Here is a 21333-nt window from a genome sequence, read left to right on the forward strand (position 1 = left end):
TCATTCTGTAATAAAATACTGCCCATGGTCATTCTGAAGGTATAAAATGTGTGGGTTTAAATTTGTTTTAGGACAGTTGTTGACAAACTGTATCTGTGAGATACATAGGCAATCTACACAGCTGGGGTGGAATTTTTCTGCAATAAAGACACTTGGAAATTTGACAGTTACTGTCAACTAAAATAATCTCACAAAGTTTTTAAAGTCCTGCTGAAATACTGCTATCAAAGAATTCAAACTTTGATTCTTATGTTAAACCTCCTTTGACTCAGTGAAATCAAGCTGCTCTTCATATATAGATGCATCTAAAGACTGGCTGCAATGAGTCAGAAAGTTCAGAGTAACTCTCTTCACAGTATCACAGAAATGTGGAGAAAAATTCACAATAGCAAAAATGATAAAGTAGAAAACCTTAGAAGAGTTACTTACAATTATAAGGAATTTATAGTATAATACTAATCAAAATAGTGCTTTCAAATTCCAGAAACAAATGGAAATCTAATGGCAGAGCCGAGAATGATGAATTTTGCTGTTCTTCACGGCTAATACCACTGTAGTCAATGAGAAAGCTTAAATTGGTATAGAAGTACACTGTACAAAGCTATATCTAAACAAACATGAATAGTATTATTACAATGTACATCAGAGAACCAATAGTAATAAAATTAGAACTGATCTTCCTCTTCATACTTACAGGCTAGATGACTATGTCATTACAAGCAGTACTTCAATGTCTCAGTAAAGCCCTGGTTACTGGCCATTTTCAGGGGCTTAATACAGGACTAGACTGGAAGAGAGGTTTTTCTTTTACTCTAAAACTTTGGACACCATTGCCTAATGAGAGCAATCAACAGCTTCAACGTAAGACGCTCTCTTTTCAAATCAGACAGTACTAAAAGGGAAAATGAAGAACAACAGCAGGAAGAGGAACAAATGGCTAAGAAATCATCCCTGAGTGCTTATTTTCACCCCATTTTTACCAAATAAAGCTTTCAGCTTGAATGGACAAGGCATTCAGAAATAGGACTACATACTAAACTCTGCAATTACTGAACAAGAAGTAAAGAATCTTCATTGACAGGAATACAGGAGAAAAATATATCTTTTGATATAAAAATACAACAACATTGACAGAACCAGAGAAGTACGACGGTTAATAGACTAAGCTTGGATGTTTGGAAAAGTTTGCCAATGCATGTTAGCAATTCTCTGCAGAAATGAAATAGACTGCTATCCTGGGTAAGACTGTTTGAGACTTACCAACCACACTACAGAAAGACAAGAAAAAACAAAACGGAGTCTTTGGTTGACTTAATTAGAAAAAGAGAAACCCTGCCACACACCAAAAATGCATCATGACAGGACTAAATGTTCTGCATTTGTCACGTTGATGTTACTAAGTGTTCCTGACTGTTAAAGCATGAAAATGCAAATATTGCTGACAAACATAAAAGCTTCTTCAATAATCTACTGCCATCTGTATTATTAAAAGCACGTTTTTCACATAAGCAAGTTTTTTAGCAGCACACAGAACAAGTCACCATCCTGGCTCATGCTATGAAAAATTCTAACATAATTCTATTGAGCTGATGAGTATTATAATACAAAAGTTTAACATGAACAACTAGAAAGAAACCCCACGTAACTGAGGTCTCTTTCTATACTTGGAAATGTTATTCTATAAAAGTCAGTCTTCACAGTTCATATATCTGTCAGTTTACTATGCTATTGCTTACAACATGAAGAGCTTCATGGCATAAAGCACAGTGCAGCAATACGTGCATTTTGTGTGAGTAACTTTGGAAGGAAAGTATCTGTCCAGACAGAACGTACAAGGCAGATGTAATAAGCTGAAACAGCTTTATTGCAAATCAAATAAGAAAAATAAACTAGTCACATGGTCAAAGGGTAGAAATACTACATACCTTGGTAAAATATTAAAAATTCAGAAGAAACAAGATTAGTTTTTGTAGTTTGTGTAGAGGACTGGGAGCAAAGAACTCTCCCTCCCATTCCAATTTAAGCACTATCAATCATGCTGCTCACCGCTTAGTAACACTGACTTACCTGAAAGCACGACTGCAGAAGAGTAACCTGGGCACGCTCCATGTTCTGCATTGCGTGATTTAGAGGCCAAAAGCTTTATGCAAGGCTAGATATGGGTCAGAGCTGGACTCTGGCATAGGTAGGAGGGGGAAAGGTAACTAATTATTATTTTTAATTTCCATTATTACAAACATCAGTGTCATAGAGAAAAGTCAGTGTATCTTTTTGCAGAATTCCTATGGAAAATATTGATGCCTAAAATTCACCAAAAGATCTGTTTCAAATATTTGCTGGACTTCTAGACATTTTCTAGGTACCACCTCAACTAAAATGCAAAAAACCCTAACTTTTGCTGTGCAGGCTCACCACAACCTGACATCTATATGTAAAGGGGAATTTTCCAATCAAATAATAAAGCTTGTGAATGGCAGAATACTTGACCACTTCCATGTGGTAGCAGGCTAACTGTAACACATGATCCTAATGATCTCTGTAGCCTAACCTGGGGATTTTAAATTAGGCATGCACTTACCACTTCTCAGTGTCTTAATACCTTTCAGATGCTATCAAAATGGCTAAATAAAGACAAGAAGATGACAAGGACATCATCTGCTAACTTCTCAAACCCATCCATTTCTAATCACAGGGAACAACAGCATGAACTCTAGTTAATCAGAGTTCACTAAAATACAATCCTTGTCAAAGGAAAATACAGTCTGTGAGACTTACAAGTACCTGAAATTACTTACAACTTTTCCCACATACAACTACCAAAATGCAAAGCTTTGTGATCAACAGACATTCAGGACACTATCTAAACTTACTGAGGATTTAATTGCAATACAGAAGTTTAAGTTTCCAGTAATCCATGTTTCCTGCTCCCAACACATACTAACCAAAGGAACACTATCCCATAACACAGAGGTCAGTGATATAATACCGCACTAAGTGGCAAGCAAAGGCAAGGGGTGCATTAAATGCTGAACAGGTGAAATTTCTAGGGAATGGGAATGAATACATTAATAATCTCTCCTGCAGAAATGAAATCTATTAGGTAATTAACTGCCTAAAGTGTTACATCCCAGTACAGTGAATGCAGTTGAGGCTGCATTAAGATTGTTAATACCTGGACAAAGCAATTAGGCTCCAAAGTTAACTTGTTACCACTCCCAGCAAGTCCTCCTGCAGAAGCCTTCCTGAAGACTTTCACATTTTTATGCCATTTCTACAGCTTCACTGCAGATCCCTCCCAAGTCAACCACTGATAGTCGGTGTCCTCCCTTTTATATTGAACTAAGTAATTCAAGGTAATTAAATCAGGCTTTCAATATTAAAGAGGCGCTTGGGGAAAATAAACCACCAGCAGTGACAGGGTGGGAGTACAAAGAAAGAAAACTGAAATTTCACAGTAACCTCTCCTTCATGAAAGAGAATCTTGCTTTACTGTCCAGGACTTTTCTTTCTCTTTCAACTTTCATTTCTTAGGTCCTCTTTCCGCAAGATGAATTCCATGGTCTGGTTTTCTTATCATCAGTTCCCTGGGAAATATCCTGGCATGCTACAGGGTCTCACCAGAATAATATCACAATGATTAAGAACACCTTCAAGACTAGAAGTGTTTTCCAAGCACAAGCCTACAGCTGTGATTGTGGAAAATATAGTCTGAATTGTGGCTGTTATTAATGATCAGGAAAAGCCTTGACTTAGAGATATCACACACCCCCTTCCAGAAAATGCGAAATGAGAGCTTGATTTCTGCCTTAGTCCCTGTATGAGGGAATTAACAACTGAGCTATCAGAAAAAGAGAGAACATTTACTTTATTAATTTCTTTGCTTTCCATGAAGGATCAAAAAAAAATGGCTTTCTTTCCAAAGAATGTCAATGTTTCATTCAGCCTGCCACACCTTGTTAATTTCATATTTAATTTGAAATAGAAAAAAGCAATAAAATAAATTTCAGGTTCATTCTAACTGAAAGCCTGTATTAATTTTTCAGCTCAGACAAGGCAGGATAAGATCTGAAGCGCTGAACCAGAATAAGTGTGATAAAAGAGCTAACAGAAGCCACAGCTCTGGGAATGTGAACCAGAGAAGACACCGATAACAGCCTAATCCTGCTACTACTTATTCTGTGCTGCTGGTCTAAATGTCAAAAGCTTACTGATGATCCAAAAAAATTCACCTAAAAGAACTTCCGACTGGTGGTGCTGGACTTACTGAAAATTGACAAATTCCCCCAAAACACATAGATTGAAAGAACAAATTAAAGATGGCTCTACCAAATTAATGTTTGTATTTTAAGTTTTTGAATAATTAATTACATAAAGATTATCCATACTATTGATGCTGCCCACAGCTAGGAGAGACTGGTATGCTTACAGCCTATTGACTCTCTGAAGATATAAAATCCTCCTGGAACTGTCATAAAACCACACGATGTTCCCAATATCTACATCTATGTACTACATTGCAGTTTGCAAGAAGGTCTACAATGACTGCATATATGAGGAGGACGTGTACTATTCTAGCAAGCTGAGTAATTTGAGAGGAGTTACATGCAAAAAATTGTTCTTGAAGTTCATATTTTAAACAAGATTATCCAAATAACTAGAGTTCAACTTATTCTTCTGTATCTGATTGAATACCATTTTCCTTATCTTTTAAAGGAGAAGCAACACTACCATTTTATTTTTGCAAAAAGAATATGACAAGAATCTTGAATGGACAGATTACTGTATACTTGGGAAAAAGCATGCAGATACTTAAAGAGAAGAAAGTGTTCTAGATGTATATGGTATTAAATGGGGCTATCAGCTTAACAACTAGCTCTGGAAATAGACCTTCTTAAAGCAAGAAACAAAAATAAGCCAGCCTGCCTATCACTTTATCAGCATGTCCTCTTTGGTTTGCAACATTGGCTACTTCAGAGGAAATCTCTTCCCTGAAATGCTTTACTCTCCTTTTCCCCACTCACTCACTGCAAAATATGTTTTTAGATCACAGTTCAATACAGAATGGAAATTTGTATCAAACAGATAAACAGTGACCTGAAAGATTTGTGGTATCTCCAGGTGCTTAGAGACCCCACAGAGATCCAGATTCCAGGGGCTTAGAGAATCAATGGCCCAATGAAATAAATCCCTAACACATCAGCCAGTGAAATGTCCCACCAGAGGAGGAACTCTATTAGCAACCCCAGTTAACCTATATGTTATTAAAAAAACCAAACCCAGAATGAATTGACATGCAAGTCTATGAGCCAAGAGAAACATAGATGGTTCATCCTCAGAGCAAGAGGATGAGATTTTAACAGCTGTAAAGTGCTGAGTTAATGCTCAAAGGATATGTTGTTTGGTGGATTTTTTCCCCAGCATCACATGGAATAAAGCTCAGTATCTGCTATCAGCCTCCTCGGCCCCAGGGTTAGATCTGAAGATATACAGAGAGAATTATAATACTCTTGGAGAAAGAATATCAACAAGAATCATTTCTTTATGAGGAGCTTTAACTTCTCAGAGACACACAAATCAATGAAAATAATAAAGCCATTGGACATGAATACTTCAGACCATGTAATTATAACAAGCTTAAATTAAACAGGGGAATAAACAACAGTTAATCTGTATCTCAAAGTTTTTAAGTGATAAATACATAAGGTTAAAAATGAACAGTTAGCAAAGACAAATAAAAAAAGGGGCTTGGACACGAGAGAAGTCCAGGACTTTAGTCAATCATGATAAAAATATATAGGTACTCATGACAGAAGAGAATAAGCAGAAATGGGTGTGCTAAAATGAAAAGATAGCACGCTGTTAAAATTGGCCATTGTGCTAGAGCCGAAGGAGTACCTTCCTCACTTCTGCCATCAGCAATGATCATGGCCATTGTAACTAGAGTGAGAACACAGGAGTGGAAGCTATGCATCTTAAAGTTAAAATTCAAATGGCATTCGAAGTGGGAAGACCCAACCTAGAACTATTAAAGAACTACAAGCTTGCAGCTATAACCATTCTAGATCTTAACGAAACTATGTCTCTTGAAAATATCGAATGGAGGGACTACAGTTAGAAAAGAAGAACAACTAACTGTGGGCACTACTATCCTATCAGCCTGACCTAAACAGATACAAATTTTAGAACAAGTTTCAAAGAATAAAGAGAAGATAGAAAAGATGATAAGATAAAACCAAGTACCTCAGTCTCCTTTCGGTAATGGATTTTTCTAGACACACAAGTTGATCTGGATTTAGTAAAGCAACCAATGGAAAACCCAATGTATTTAGGTGAGATATTACCACTTAAGTATTAACATTCTTGTGCAAATAACTTGTCAGCTCCCATTTGGAAATTACTGAGTACAAGCGATGGGGCAAAGAGGTTCGGTTGTCCGGCTAGAGCCAGAAACTTGATGAAAACACCTGCCTGCCCATGCACTTCAGACGGTGCAGCAGTTCTGCTCTGCTTCCCAGAAATGTGGGGTGGGCGAGGAGAGGTGTAGTCACTGGGAGCCCTTGGAGATGGTGGGTACTGAGATTTGCACCTGATAATCCCCGGCAATGTTTCTAACTTTCATCCACACTTTCTAGAAAAAATAGCCACGATTTAGTACGTGCTAATAGGCCTAAAACATGGTTTCCATTATGAGCAATTAGTAAGAATAATGCCATAGCATAAAATCAAAGTCTCAAAAAGTACACTTAGAGTGGCCTCCAATAAGATACAATACACATCAAAAATCTCCCAGGAAACATAAATGTTTTTCAACATGGCGTTTCAACAACAGAGTTTTAGAAACTGCAGGATAACTTGTGTCCCATAACCGCAGGGTTCTGGAAATGTAACACATGTTCTGGTCTAACTCCCAAATATTGGCTGGGGTCCTCCCTTCAGACAAACATTTCTGAAAATTAAAAGCAGTCGGCCTTTCAAAAAAGTCTGTTTCGACTCTCAGGTCTTTTCCCCCTCCTCAGATACAGACACAAATGATTTTTTTTTTTTTTTAAAAAGTCATTATTGATTAGTTCCATGAAAATTTAAACCTTACATCTTTAATTGCAAATTACAAACCTAAGTGATTTGGGGTTTGTTTTTTTCAATGGAAAGAGAACACAAAAGCAGCCTGGTATCAAAGCAAAATCATTATAAGACTCCAGCACTGCCAAAATTATTGCTAAAGACATCAACTTCAAAGACAGCTAAAAAAAAGAAAAGAAGAAACAAATTCCAGGATATGGAGTTTTACTTTAATAGTAACAAAAGGAAGCAAACAAACAAACAAGAGAGGCCAAATATATGGGGGTTTGCCTTTCTTCTTTCTTTTCAAAACCAGAATGAAACGCTTTCTCTAAGATCCTTTAAAAATTATACAAATGTGAATCTAAAGGAAAAAGAATTTTCTAAGTTGTTACTTTGTTCTCAAATTAAACTTTTGGGGAAAATAATTATTCTACTATTACTAGTGATAGCAGCACATATTGTTTTAAAACATGACACATTGAGAAGTCCTGTGCTGTGGGAGAGGAGGTCACATTTGTACTGGAGTTTATTTCATCCCCTTGCTCCTAAAGCGTCATGCATACAGGGCTCTCTTTCCCCTTCAGAAACCCATAGACACACATTAAATTAGTTGGGATTTTCAAAATCCAGAGAACCTGAAAACCCCCAAAGAACAAGTTGTGGCTGATTTCATTGCAGCTTATGTTCCTAAGCTCCCTGTACGCTTGTGCAACAAAAGCTTTTTTGAAAAGAGCCTCCCAGTTCCCCACTGCCTGACAACTTGTGCAGCCGTCAATTGGCGCGATGTTGTTGTATAGTGTTACCATATGGTAGCATTTTACACCTACTTTGTGCAGGCTTATAGATCTACAGAAAGCAGAAGGCAGGCAAGAATTACCAGCTTCAGTCCTTTTTTTAAATCCAGCATTACTGAATCTTGTGCTCCAAGTTAAACAGCTAGTCTGCAAATTGAGCAAGTTTTGCCCTGTCCTATTTCTGCACCATGAGCTGGAGACTGGATGCTGACAGGGCTCCAAACACCGACTGACCCTTGGTACTAATGGTGCTAAAAAGCTACCCCAGAGCGACGCTAGAGTAACTACAAGTGTAAGCACAGCATGCCCCAAGAAATCTGAAGTGCTTTCAGTGATTTAATTTCTCAAAACAATGTAAAATCAAATTCTATTAGATGTTTTCACGAGCAAGAGTAACAGTAAAGTACACAAAACACTCAAAACAGGAACCAACCTATTGAAAACTGAGCAAGCACTGAGTTGGTACATTCAGGTTACTGCTCCCCTTCCCCCCAAATGTAACTAACTGCAAATTTTAAGGTTTAAATTCTGAGTTGATACATTCTTGAGATGAACACATTTTTGAATAGTACACCAAAAAAACTATCTATACAGCATGCACTCAAGGTACAACATACAGCATAAGCATTAACGAAGGGATAATCCTTCTCTCAAAGAGCTTATTCTCCTTTGTTTGGGAGCATCTTAAGACAATTGAAAATCATTTTAGAAGAGAACAATGGACATGCTTTATTGAGTCCATGCCCAGGTACGCACACATCAATCCTGCAGAAATGTCATTAAACATCGTAGCGATAAAAGTACCAAGCTGAAATGTATCCATAAAATTAGCTAATTAATAAAAATGTTGGGAATTTCTTAAGTAATCAAACTGAATAAATGTCCAAGGCAATAGTCTATCAAAAGATTAATAAGGCATGTCTAAGTAAAAATAATTAGGTGTCTATACATCTATGGAGAATGTTTAATATGTAACCCCATCTATGTACAGAAGCAGAGATAAAGATATCAATATATCTGTTACTGATAACAATCTATGAGAAAACATAGTTTCATACAAACACTAGGTCTATTATCAATGCAGCCACACTGCAGAAGGACTCTTGGGAGAAAAGACTGTGGTAAATCATTACTCTGGTATGTATGGACACGAGTTCAGAATTCAAAGCAGCTACAAAACATAGCAGGAAAAACTGAACGTACAGTATAAAATTGTATTATTGAGGGTTTACACATCTGAAAACAAATGGTCATGTAGAAGGTAATGTACCAGAGGCTGAGTGCAGTCATCTCCAGTGGTTCGTCTGACTGGTAAGATACATCCAGTTCCTTGGACACTGCATTAAACCATATGTGTTTGTTTATAACTGTTAAAAAACCCAGGGCATACACAAGTTGTTTGTCTCACATATGTTTAGTCAGACATTAGTTAAAAAGCTGCCCTTCCTGTTACCCCTTTCGCAGTACCAGATGTAGGCACAAGCCAGTGGAAGTGGAGCAGACATAAGCATGACAACCTAATTCTCTGCATGAAGGAAGTAGCTGGGGACGAGGAGGGGGAAGGGGAGACAAACACACACAAGGTCAGTGCAGGAGATTGAGACATCTGTCAAGGCTGGAAGTTAGTACATTTGCTTTTATCACAGCAAATATTGGTGCTGCAACAGTTTTATGCTTACAGCAGTGCATCCTGTGAGCACAAGTAAATACGCATGATAGTATCCTGATTTTTATTTTAAGTCATACCCAGCAGGAAATGGAGCTAGTAAAGTCTGGCATAAATGTAATGCTTGTTTTCATTTAGTGCAAAGGAAAGGAAGAGACAGAACCTAGGGCTGTGTCTCTAATGCTGTACTTTCAGTTACAGAACTAAACCCCACTTCTAAACAAAGCACTATTTCAAAGTCCATAGATTGATCCATCTAGAGTAATCCACGTATCAATGGGAAGCTTGTGGAAGTCAGGAAATAGGCACAAAAAAGGGCTGCAACATAAGCATTGTCCCTTAAAATATGTTCTGCTACCTCTCACTGTCAGATGCTACCATGAAGAGTGAGGCTTTGGGTTACACTGTCAAGTTTACCCACGTAAAGAAAGTCTAGTTAAAGCTTTCTTTACACTACTCGATTTAAACGGGACTGAGTGAGGAATAGGAATTGACTTCATACACAGCACAATTTCACCAGTAATCTGCCTACTTTAGTACATAGTTCCTGCATCTGCCCTGAACACCCTAACCAAGTAATTATGAACAGGAATTCGCTGAGATTTTACATCCAAGCATAGCTGGCCAGCACACAGGTCCTTACAAACATCCCTTCTTCATTAGAGTGCATTAGCAGTTACTGTAAATGCTGACAGTTACTACATTTGGTCATGTATGTGTTAGATAGGATACAACTGTTTAATCTGCTTCACATTTATATACATATATATAAAAATTATATATACAAATTTATATAAGAGAGCAGTTCAGTACAAAAAGATGAGAAGTAGCTGCACATCTTCTGTTGCAATTCTAAATACACCACTGCTGGACATGTTCTCCAGGCATGGTGTAAATCCTGTGCAGTTCAACATTCACCAGAGAAGAATGATTTCAACTAAGTGCCAATGAAATTTAAAAGCTCCTGATTTTGTACAGCTTCTTATAGAGGAGTCTCAAAGAGCTTAGAACTGATTGAATGAACTGTGATTTATGAGTAGTATTTTCAAAAATCTATTACTCCTCCTAAAAGAAACATCTTTTTACACAGATTAGTAAACTTTCTTTGCAGACTGAGAGACTATTTTCTATCAAATTCTACAAAATGTGAACTTTCTTCTACTATATTACCTTTGTAAACAAGGCTTAATTTTATATTTTTACCAGTGGCACATTTCAGCATTTGGCATTCAAGACTAGCTACTGGCCAAATGCTAATTTTTTTTCCAGCTAATAAGAATGAGTACTGGAAATGAGATGGAGAGGTGATATAACAGATGTGTGAAATCATGAGTAGTGGAGATCCATCATTCTCTATGTCTCCAGGTCCAAAGCAAAGGGGCGATTCCTCATGGAGCAGGGAGCTGATTGGCACACCCCTTGCCACAGAACACTCTGGCTGATGATATTTGGGAAAAGCTGAGGGCCAAGTATGTCTCACAGAAAAAAATCCATTCAGGGTTACAAATCCATAGACACTCTATCTTGCTTAGGATGTCCTTGAGCTGAAAGTGGTTGAACACCGAGAATCCATGAGGGAAAGATTCACGTATGTTTGCCCTGTTCTTGCACTCATCCAGGGCATACGCTTTTAGCGTCTATGGGAAAAAGGAGATGTGGGGCTAGGTGGGATATTGGTCCGATACAATACATACAGAGGCTCTTACAAGTAACACCTGTGCCAAGTGAGTTGTGTATTTCCCCCTAAGTGTTTTGTCAGCTGCTATCTGTGCCTCCGTACTGTTGACACCTGCAGCAGGATTTGTAAAATCAGTTGGACAGAGCCTCACTCCCTGTTACAGCAGTGTTCGTATTACTTACTGTTTTACTCTGAATGTGGAGTAGGGATTGCTCAGACAAACTCTATCATTAATGCACCGCAGAACAAGTTTCTCCAAGCTATCTACACACACACACTGAAGCCCATAAAGCTTCTGACTAAGTTCTAAATCAAACTCATGCATTTTAAAAGAGAAATGCAGGCTCTGTAAATCATTGATGTTTTTTCAGCATGCAATTAGAAGTTTGTTTTCAAGAATGAATTGAGCAGCGAAGTAAAATAAAAAGGTTCATTTTGCAGTGTGGCAATCTGTTTGCATAGTAAGCTGGAACTTGGAGATTCCTAACTCATCTATTTCCTAATGCTTTAAAACCTTCCAGGAAAGACTAAGCCTTCTGCTGACCTAGCAATTTATGAAAATCTATACGGATGATAAACTGGCATTAATATTTGATAAATGGACAGGCCATACCCAGCCATTTACACCTTATTAATAATTTTCTCGAGTGGATTATAAGACAACTGCTGAAGTCAGCTTTTTGTATAAAGGTGAACACCAACAAAACCACTACATTTCTGAATTGGAATGCCTTCCATCTAAAAAAGTAGTTCACAGTCATTACTGCTGAAGGTCAGTGGCTATGAATGAACACTTGCTGGACACTTAGCTGAATGTTTATTTGTTATGCTGCATAAAACTCTACAAACTTAGCAGCCAAAGGTATTCAAGGACTCTATGCTTGCACTGGTGCTCTGAGTCGTCTTTTAGCCAATATTTTAATACAGAGGTCCCTGCAATATAAAGCACATGGTTAAGACTATTTAGTATCATTACTCCTCTTCCATTGCCTCAAAGCTAGGGATACATCTAATTTCTCTACCATCAATACCTTTCCCATGCATGTCTCTTTTCTCATCATGGCTATAGACCAGAGTGTGCAGACAATTTCAGACTTAGCCATGCACAAGCCTTCAAACTTCCCCTCTTCCCAGACCTAACTTGCTGATGTCAATTAAAAGACTTCCCTGCGAACTGGGGAAAAAGGTCATTTTCTGCAGTAATTTAAAAAATGTTTTTGTTCTCACACTTTCACAGAGCTTTTAATTCTTAAGTAAAAGCCAAATGTTTCCATGTCAATGTTTTTGATGTTTCAATGTTTCGTATGTTCTCTGAGTGGGGGGTTTAGTCAGCAAACAGCTGTAGATTCAGTATGTGGGCACAGGGGAATCACCTCTGGAGATCTGGTTTTTGCAGGTGCTGGACACTGAAAATTGAACACTTGCCAGTTTAAGAGTTACTACAAACTAAGAGCAGCAAAAGGCAAAGGCTTCCACCTCCCATTTCTCATCCTTGCATTTTCAGGATCAGAGCTTCTTACACGTACAAAGCATCCATTCAGTGTTGGATGCTGGCACTGAAAGGACTGCATCAAGGAACAGCCTCTCATTTTTATAAACATTTCAATTATTAAATGGAACAGTTTTCCTATTGTTAAAAAGCTAGAAGGGCACCACAATTAGAATTCTTAGCAAAAGAATATGTAGAAATCCTATTCATTTAAAGTTACTTAAAAATAATTATTAATGTATTTTGTTTTCTGATTTTTTTCATTTTTCTCTCTTCATGCAATCAGTTCAGCACTGAAATCAGCAGACTACTGCACAGACTCTGAGCACAGACCACCCATACTTGTAAAGCTACAGATTACAAAAAATTGTGCATAGCTGTGAAAAATTATTTTATAGCCACAAAGCTATTATAATCTACTGAGAATCTACTGAATGGCTTCTGGAGTGCAAAGGGATATTTGTTGTGACTTTAGAAAGAAATAATTGCTACAAAATCTTATATGTAACAGATAAATGATGACATGTTAACTGCTTTCAGACTCAGTAAAATAGTAATACGAATTGGATGAACAAATAAATAGTTATGCATTATAGTTATAGGTTAGATGATAATTTTCTTTGCTGTAATTGTAGTTCAGTCTGGGGTTTGGTCTTCCTGTTGTCAATTGTATTCCTTTTAAAACAAAGTAGCATTCTAAGTCAACAAACAAAATCTGTCTTTTCTGCAGCTGACTTCTTTAAATCGGATGTAGTGAAAATTAGACCTGGAAAGCTCAAGAAGCCAACAGAGGAGTGCATGGCCTGATCTCTTCTAGCTTCTTTTTGTCTTACTTCTAACTAGGATGAGTGGGATTTTACAGCTCTTTATAACTTATGTGAACCTAGTTTGCTGGCTTCATTTCTGGTTTCAGTAATTGCATTGTGGACTAAATGATGCAGAACCAAAACCATCACAGAAAGGACTGTCATTTTAGCTCCTTGCATCAACATTCAGGGAAAGAAAAGGAAGAAAAATGGAATCTGCAGCCAATACTGCTACCTGCTCAGTGGCTCAATGACAGATTGCAGTCTCTAAGTCTCCATCCCTCACAGCAGGGATGTATCCTCCATCCCTTTTTGTCCTCCTAGTTTTCTTTTTTCTTTTGCAGAAAGCAGAGAAAAATTAGGAAAAGATGCATGGTAAAATGTCTTTTTTAGAACTCTCTCATTCTACAAGTACCTTGTGGAAATCTGTGTTTCAAGCAAAAATGAACAACTTATCTCAAATATACTAGGCACTTAAAAAAAATCCTCAAAACTCATGCATGCTTCTTACATATATTACATCTTTAAATATTATTTTCTAAAATCCCAGTTTTATTATTCCATAATTTCTGGTATACCTAGGTTAGCTTTAAGAGCTTTAAACAAAATCTTTCTTTGCTGTCATTGCATTTACAAACCCCCCACAGTCTCAGCATCACAAAGTCTGGTTTTTTTAAATAAAAGGAACTGAGGAGCTCTAACCAGTGAGTTAAAACAGCCTCCTTAATGGACCAGAAAAGTGTAAGTTGTCATAACAGTGGAATGCATGGGTCTTTATCATTTGACAGATAACATATGTTTTTTCTCTTCCTCTGCTCTGTCAGAGATGACTCTAAAGCCAATGAAACATGTATTTTCTAATAAACCATAAAAGAAAATACATTTAGTAAAAAACTACCGACATGATTGTCACTAATTCATGACAATTAATGTTCTCTTCAAGATGCAATTACAACTATATAACTCGTCACACTTTTCAATAGAATGCATGTGTAGTATAAAGTGAGCATTTATGCCACAGAGTACCTTACAAGCTACAGCATACCCCAGCAGTGGAAGCAAGTTTAACCTACAAACCCCAAACATATACAGAATGTACTATGCTGTATAACACAAAATAAACACCTTCATTAAGTTCAAAATATGAGTTCAGCGGAGAGCTGCCATGGTCACCAAATCTAACCGTAAGCTCTGCACAGCCCAATAAGGGAGAAATACTCTTTCATGGAGGATATGAAACAGAACGGGGTGTTTCCACCCCATCAAGGTCAAAGGTCCAACACAAGGAAAACTGGTGCCAACCTGATGTGCTGAATTGTTTCCCTTTAGATCAAGTTTTAGCCTGCTCCACGAGAGAGAGAAATAGAATATATTATTCAGCTAAAGGACTGAAAATCCTGACAAACCTGGCAACTCACTATTATAAGTTGGAGACACATTGTACTAAAGAGAACCGTAACAATGAGTATTGAGAAATATTGCAATCACCTAAAAAAGCGTGAAAATAAAATTCATAATCAGAATTAAATCTATGTTTGCCAGGCAGGTCTAATGAAGTCAAAGTTTTATTCCTTAATTCATTTATAGGATTAAGAGAATGGCTCAGAAGAGAGACACTTTGTCACACTCCTCCCTCTCAATCCACAGAGGTGCAATTGTCACAGAGGTATACATCAACAGATGCTAAATCCACCTAAAATTGCCAAGCTGACATCAAGGAGTGCAGAAATAGCACATAATCATCACCACCACTCAACAGTCCACAAGCATTTGTAATCACGTTGGTCCTTGAGAATGGGATAAAAGATGTAGTAAGAAAACCAGGAGAAAGCGCAAGGTGCTCTCACTCGTTCCTCCATTTTACCCCCTTTCTAGGTCATGCTGAAGATCTTCAGGAAGCAGATTCATATTATGCTGAAAGTTCATTGTAATAAATGAATAAGAAATGTCATCCATAAGGACAGTGACCACTCAAAAATAACATACAGTACCTCTACATGAAGAAACAGAGGTGATGATGATACATCTGCAAAAATCAAAGCGTTACTAAAATGTCTGTTGACATCACATCACACAAAGAGTGCTTCTGCTGCTTCCACTTTTGTTACTGCAAATTGCCTTGGTCCACAATTTCTCTCCAACTGTGTTCACCTTTTTCTCCCTGTCCCTATATCTTTTTGTTTCTTTGTTTTGCTTCTTTTTAATCATCTCACTAGTAAAGCTTAAATTTTAGCAAAGTTGCATCTATAACAACCAGTAATAAATCCGAAGTCAAGAATCCAAAAATGGACAAAAATGTGAAAAATGCTGTTAATGTCTTCAAAAATCTACTTATGTGTTTCACTGCATACCTTTACTCTACTGTCTAATGTCTGATAACCCATTACTTTCCCATTGATTTTCCCTTTTCATCATTTAGACTTTCTCCCATTTGTCTGCTCAGATTTCTGATCTCCACCGGTGTTATTTTCCCCAGTGATGCAATCATTACATTGCCACATTTCTTTCTTATATTAGCTGATGCAAACAAGTTCCACTTATTTTTCAGGATGCGGATTCTCCCTTACTGGTCAGTCCGCACTGGAAGGGAGAGTCTTCTGTCAATACAGAAAACCCCATACATATGCCTGGAATAAAGCAGCGTTTCCAAAAGTGGCTGAAAACTAAGTCTTCTAAGTGCACAGTTAATTCTTTTAACCAGAGAATTCTTACAGAGTAGGAGAAACTGGTAAAAGACAGGTTACATGCAAGTTGATCCACTTCATCTAGCCCACATTATGGGCTAGATTTATTGGGGGGGGGGGGGGGGGGGGGGGGCGGGGAATGAAGGTAGCCTAAATAATAATCACAGCAGGAGTAAAAGATTTCCCAGAAAGAAATCTCCTATTATCAACATGCAGTTAAGAAGATGAGGGAATAAATTGCCCAGTATTTAGTGGCTGGGCAGAGCTACAGCAAAGCACTAGGGCAGAAAGCTCTCGGCACATGGTCTATAAAGCGATGATTTGTCACCAGTTGGTCCCCAAGCAGAAGTTACTAATGAACAGACTTCAGCAATGCACTACTGCAGGAGCCCCTCTGCTTCCAGAGGGGAAAGACTGGAAGGTTTAGAAGACTTCCAGCCACTATGATTGTGATCTGAATGTAAAACAGAGAACAGATGTTTATCATGAATGTGTGATAAACAACCGTAGTCCTCTGCTGCTGCCCCCTGGGTTGTAGAGCAGAGGAAGCTAAGTGACATGAGCAGCCTCCTCCAGTGTCGTGATTCGTTTCCACTTCTCCAGGCACAGCAATATCACAGTTCGCGGTTACCTCCTTTTCATGCTAGCTTTTAAGTTCAAGAGCCCAGTTAGAGGCAGGACTCATACCACAGACCCTCAAAACTGGCTTAGCGAAACAAAAAACTATCTTCTTCATTCTTATAACCAGCTGCAAATCCTAGAGCAAGATAAATGAAGCTGCCTGTTTCATGATAGCTTTTCCTGCTCACAAGGGTTGAGTAGAAGAAAAATGGGGGGAAAGGTATGAGAATAACTGTAAAAGGTGGCTATGTTTAAAGCTTAAAAGGTAGGTATGTTTAAAGCTTAAGCCTACTATACAACGCAGTATGAAACTTGGACATCACTATGATGATCCAGGATTAACCTGGGAGTAGAAACATCAGCTTTGTTCCCTGGCAGTCTGTGGGGATGTTCATCTGCTATTCCTCCTACGCGTCTCTCGTGCCTCATTCTCATTCAGCTTTGGTTTTAATATCCCAGGTTTGATCATTCAGCCACCAGGACCTAACTGCTTCTTTCTACTCTCTAAACAGGTTTATGGCAATACGGCGATGCTCTCAAGATTCAGCACAACCTGGATGATATCCACAGTACGTGACACCTTTGACCTGCTAGAAAATCTGCACTATTAGTATATCAAAACCTAAAAGAAAAAAATACTAAAACTCACAATCACGCGGTATTTTTTTTAAACCGCTTCAGGAATCCTTCAGGATGCTTCCACCTGATCGAATCAAAAGCAAAAAAATCGCTATTCATCAACTCCAGCCCCGGCATCAGGCTGTGGCAGTGCACGCCGATGGCTTCCGCCCCGCTGCGTTTCAGCACCACGGACGCCGGCGGCACGCCCACGCCCACGCCGACCCGCAGGGGCCGGGGCTGCCGTGAGGGACCTCGCTCCTCCCCGGGAGACGGGGAACTTTTCAAATTACGATATTAACTTTCTCCTGGGCTTTCCTGGGGCCACCGGGGCAGGATATCCTTGGGTTTTTTTCCCGCAAGGGGGAAAAAAGGGCAGTGATGGGATTTTCTTTTCAGTTTGGGATACAAAATAAAGAGCTCCATGAGCTAAACCTTCCGAAACTTTTTATAGATTGATTTTTATTAAAGTTGTGCAAATTGTGTACTTTTTGAGCTCAGAGTGCAATTAAAAAAAAAAAAAAAGAGGGAGGAAAATGCTTTTTGTTGAAATAAATGATTGTTAGACCCAAAACATCACCAATGACCCTTCATTAAAAAAAATAAATAAAGTAGGCCACCCAGAGATACAGAATGATTTTTCTTCAAAAGTACTGAGAAAAAAAATTTGCAACTCTCCCTAAGTCTCCTCTTTAAGCACAGTTTTTCCCCAAATTCATGTAAGTTTCTGCACGAACTCTGAAACAGTTGTACCTTCACCTAGGATCAACCGTTGTGAATCTTCTACTGGTGGAAAAGACTTTGCTCAAAGGTATACAGTCTGAAATGTCCTCCCAAGCTAGAAGTAAAGCACCATCTGGCAAGCCCTGGCCCTGCAAAGCCTCCATGCAACCTCACTTGCAAAGAATAAAGGGGGTTTTGATGGACAAGTAGAACGTTTTTTCTATTAGCATTAATCAGTCTCTGTGAAGACAGAGTGAATCGATTCTCTTCATTAGCAGAGAGCTCTGGAAATATTTCAAACCCCCAGAAGCGCTTTTTAAGTCCCGGTCCCTCTGTGCTACCCTGCCTGGGCGCCGCTCTGCTTTGGTGTGGGTCACACGTCCCACGGGAGACGGGCCTGGCTGATTTTACCCCGAGGACCACCTCAAGTCCTCACAAGCATCGCAGGGCGGTCAACTCCCTCTGGGATATAACGAGAGCCGACACTTGGTTCCCTCTGAAGATCCGAGCTTCTGCGCTCAGGCTACAGGCTCTACGGGGTAAGGAAGGTATTTTTAAGGGCACCCGTGAAGATTACAGCATTACGAACGCGCCGATTAACCGAGCTCCAGTGACTGCGCTCCAGCGTGCCGTCCGAGCGCGACACCGCAGCGGCAGCGTCGCTAAGCGCTGTATTTACGGGCAGCAGCCCCGAGGACAAGGCGCCCGCCCGCCGGGGATCTGAAACGCGGACCTGTTGCTCAGCGTCCCGTCAGCTCCGCGCTGACCGCCCTTGCCAGGCCGGGCCCTCACCGGCACGCCACAGGCGCACCGCCGTTCGCCGCAGCGGCCGGGTTACTTTCCTCGGCGGAAGACTCCCCGGGCCCGCCCCGCGGCGAGGCGAGGCGGGGGGCTCTCTCTCTCTCTCTCTCTCTCTCACCTGCAGGAGGCAGCGGCCGGGCGCGGCGTGCTCGGGCAGGCGGCCGCGGTAGACCTGCCGCTCGAAGCGGGGCTCGTTGTCGTTGGCGTCCTCCACGCGGACGCTGAGGCGGCAGGCGGCGGCGCGCGGAGGGCGCCCGCCGTCCCGCGCCACCACGCGCAGCTCCAGCGCCGCCTGCCGCTCCCGGTCCAGGCGGGCGCGCGTGCTGACGGCGCCGCTCCGCGCGTCGATGCGCAGCAGGGCCAGGGCGGCCGGCTCGCCCTCCAGCGCGTACCGCACCTCGGCGTTGGGCGAGCCCGGCTCGTCGGCGTCCGAGGCGCTGAGGCGGAGCACGGCGGTGCCGGGGGAGGCGGCCTCCGAGACGGCGGCGCGGTAGTGGGGCTGCGGGAAGGCGGGCGCCTCGTCGTTGAGGTCGGCGACGCGCAGCAGCAGCGGCTCTTCGGCGGAGAGCGGCGGCGCGCCGCCGTCCGTGGCCACCAGCCGCAGCTCGTAGAGGTCGCGGCTCTCGCGGTCCAGCGGCCCCGCCACGCAGAGGAAGAAGACGCCGGCGCCGGCCGGCCGCAGCGCGAAGGCGCCGTCGCCGCCCAGCAGGGCCAGCGCGATGCCGCCGCCCTCCGACCCGCCGCCCTCCGCCGCCTCGCCGCCCTCGTCGGCGTCCGAGACGGAGACGCGGGCCACGTAGTCGCCGGGCCGCGCTCCCTCGGAGACCCGCGGGCCGCCGCTCTCGGTGAGGTAGAGCAGGCGGATGGCGGGGCGGTTGTCGTTCACGTCCAGCACGGCCACGGAGACGACGGCGCTGGAGACCTCGGGCTGGGCGCCGCCGTCCCGCGCCTCCACGACCAGGCGGTGCAGGGCCCGCGCCTCCCGGTCCAGCGGGCGGCGGAGGCGCAGCACGCCGCTGCGCTCCTCCACCGCGAAGTAGCCGTCGGGGTCGCTCTGCCGGCGGTTGATGGCGTAGCGCACCTCGCCGTTGGCGCCCAGGTCCGGGTCGGTGGCCCGCAGGCGGCAGACGGCGGTGCCCGGCGGCGCGTCTTCCCGCAGCCGCGCCCGGTACTCGCCGCGGCTGAAGGCGGGCGCGTTGTCGTTCTCGTCCAGCACCCGCACCGACACCCGCAGGCGGCCGCGGCGCCGCGGGCTGCCGCCGTCCCACGCCTCCACCACCAGCCGGTGCGCCTCGGCCCGCTCGCGGTCCAGCCGCCGCAGCAGCACCAGCTCCAGCGGCTCCGGCCGCCCGTAGCGCAGCTGGAAGAGCGGCGGCTCCCCCGCCGCGGCGCCCTCCTCAAGCAGCGCGTAGCCCTGCGTCCCGAAGCTGCCGGCGTCGGGGTCGCGGGCGCCCGGGAGGCGGAAGGCGGTGCCGGGCGGGCTGAGCTCGGAGACGTTGAGCTGCAGGCAGTCCCGCGGGAAGCGCGGCGGGTGGTCGTTCACGTCGGTGACCGCGATCTCCACCTGCACCACCTCGCCGCGCAGCGTGGCCGCCGCGAAGGTGTAGCGCGCCCGCCGCTCCCGGTCCAGCCGCCGCGCCGTGCGGATGATGCCCGTCTCCGGCTGGACGTGGAAGTCCGCCAGCACCGCCGACTCGCCGCTCCCCTCCGACAGCAGGAAGCCCCCCGGCGGCCCCGCGCCCGCCGGCAGCCCCGCGCGGATGTCCCCCACCACCGTCTCTGCCGGCAGCCCCTCGTCCACCGCCAGGCTCAGGTTATACACCGGCGCCGCGCCGCCGCCCGCCGCGCACAGCCGCACCAGCAGCACCAGCAGCGCCAGCGCCCGCCCCGTCGGGGGACCGCCGCCTCGCTCGCCCCGGCACCTGCCGCCCCGCAGCCGCCGCGCCATGCTCCGCCGCTAAGCCGGCATCGCGGGCAGCCTGCACCGCGCCGCTCCCCGCCGCCGCTGCCGGGCAGGTGGCTTCGCCCCGCCGCCGCGGGAGGAAATCCTCTACTACGCCGCCGCCGCCGCCGCCGGTGCTGGGAAGGACAAGCCTGTGCGAGGGGGCGGGGAGGGCGGCTCCCCGCCGCCGCCACCGCCCCGCGTAGCCCCCGCCCCGCCGGGCCCCGCCGTCCCCCGCAGCGCTGCCGGGCCGCCGCCCGCCCACCCCGCCCCCGGGGGCTGGCGTCCCCCCACGCGCGGACATGTCGCGCAAGGTTTGGATGGCGGGGCGCTGCTCCAGGGCCGCCCTGAAGTCGGAGACGTCTTGGCCGAAATGGATTCCTGGGGGGCGAGGCTGGCTTAGCTGCCCATGGGGGAAAGCGCACGGGCTGCCTCTAGGTGCAGCGGCG

At 43.3% G+C, this 21333-nt stretch overlaps 1 protein-coding gene across 1 annotated transcript in view; it reads right to left on the minus strand.

The window, feature by feature from the left end:
• Positions 1-20890, minus strand: part of DCHS2 (dachsous cadherin-related 2) — a 125249-nt gene extending 104359 nt beyond the window's left edge. The window contains exon 1 of the mRNA XM_075750684.1: positions 19061-20890. Within this exon, the coding sequence (XP_075606799.1) occupies positions 19061-20890 (1830 nt within the window). The remainder of the gene's footprint in view (positions 1-19060) is intronic.
• Positions 20891-21333: the final 443 nt, after the last annotated feature.

This window comes from Balearica regulorum, chromosome 4, assembly GCF_011004875.1.
Source record: "Balearica regulorum gibbericeps isolate bBalReg1 chromosome 4, bBalReg1.pri, whole genome shotgun sequence".
NCBI classification, from domain to species: domain Eukaryota; kingdom Metazoa; phylum Chordata; class Aves; order Gruiformes; family Gruidae; genus Balearica; species Balearica regulorum.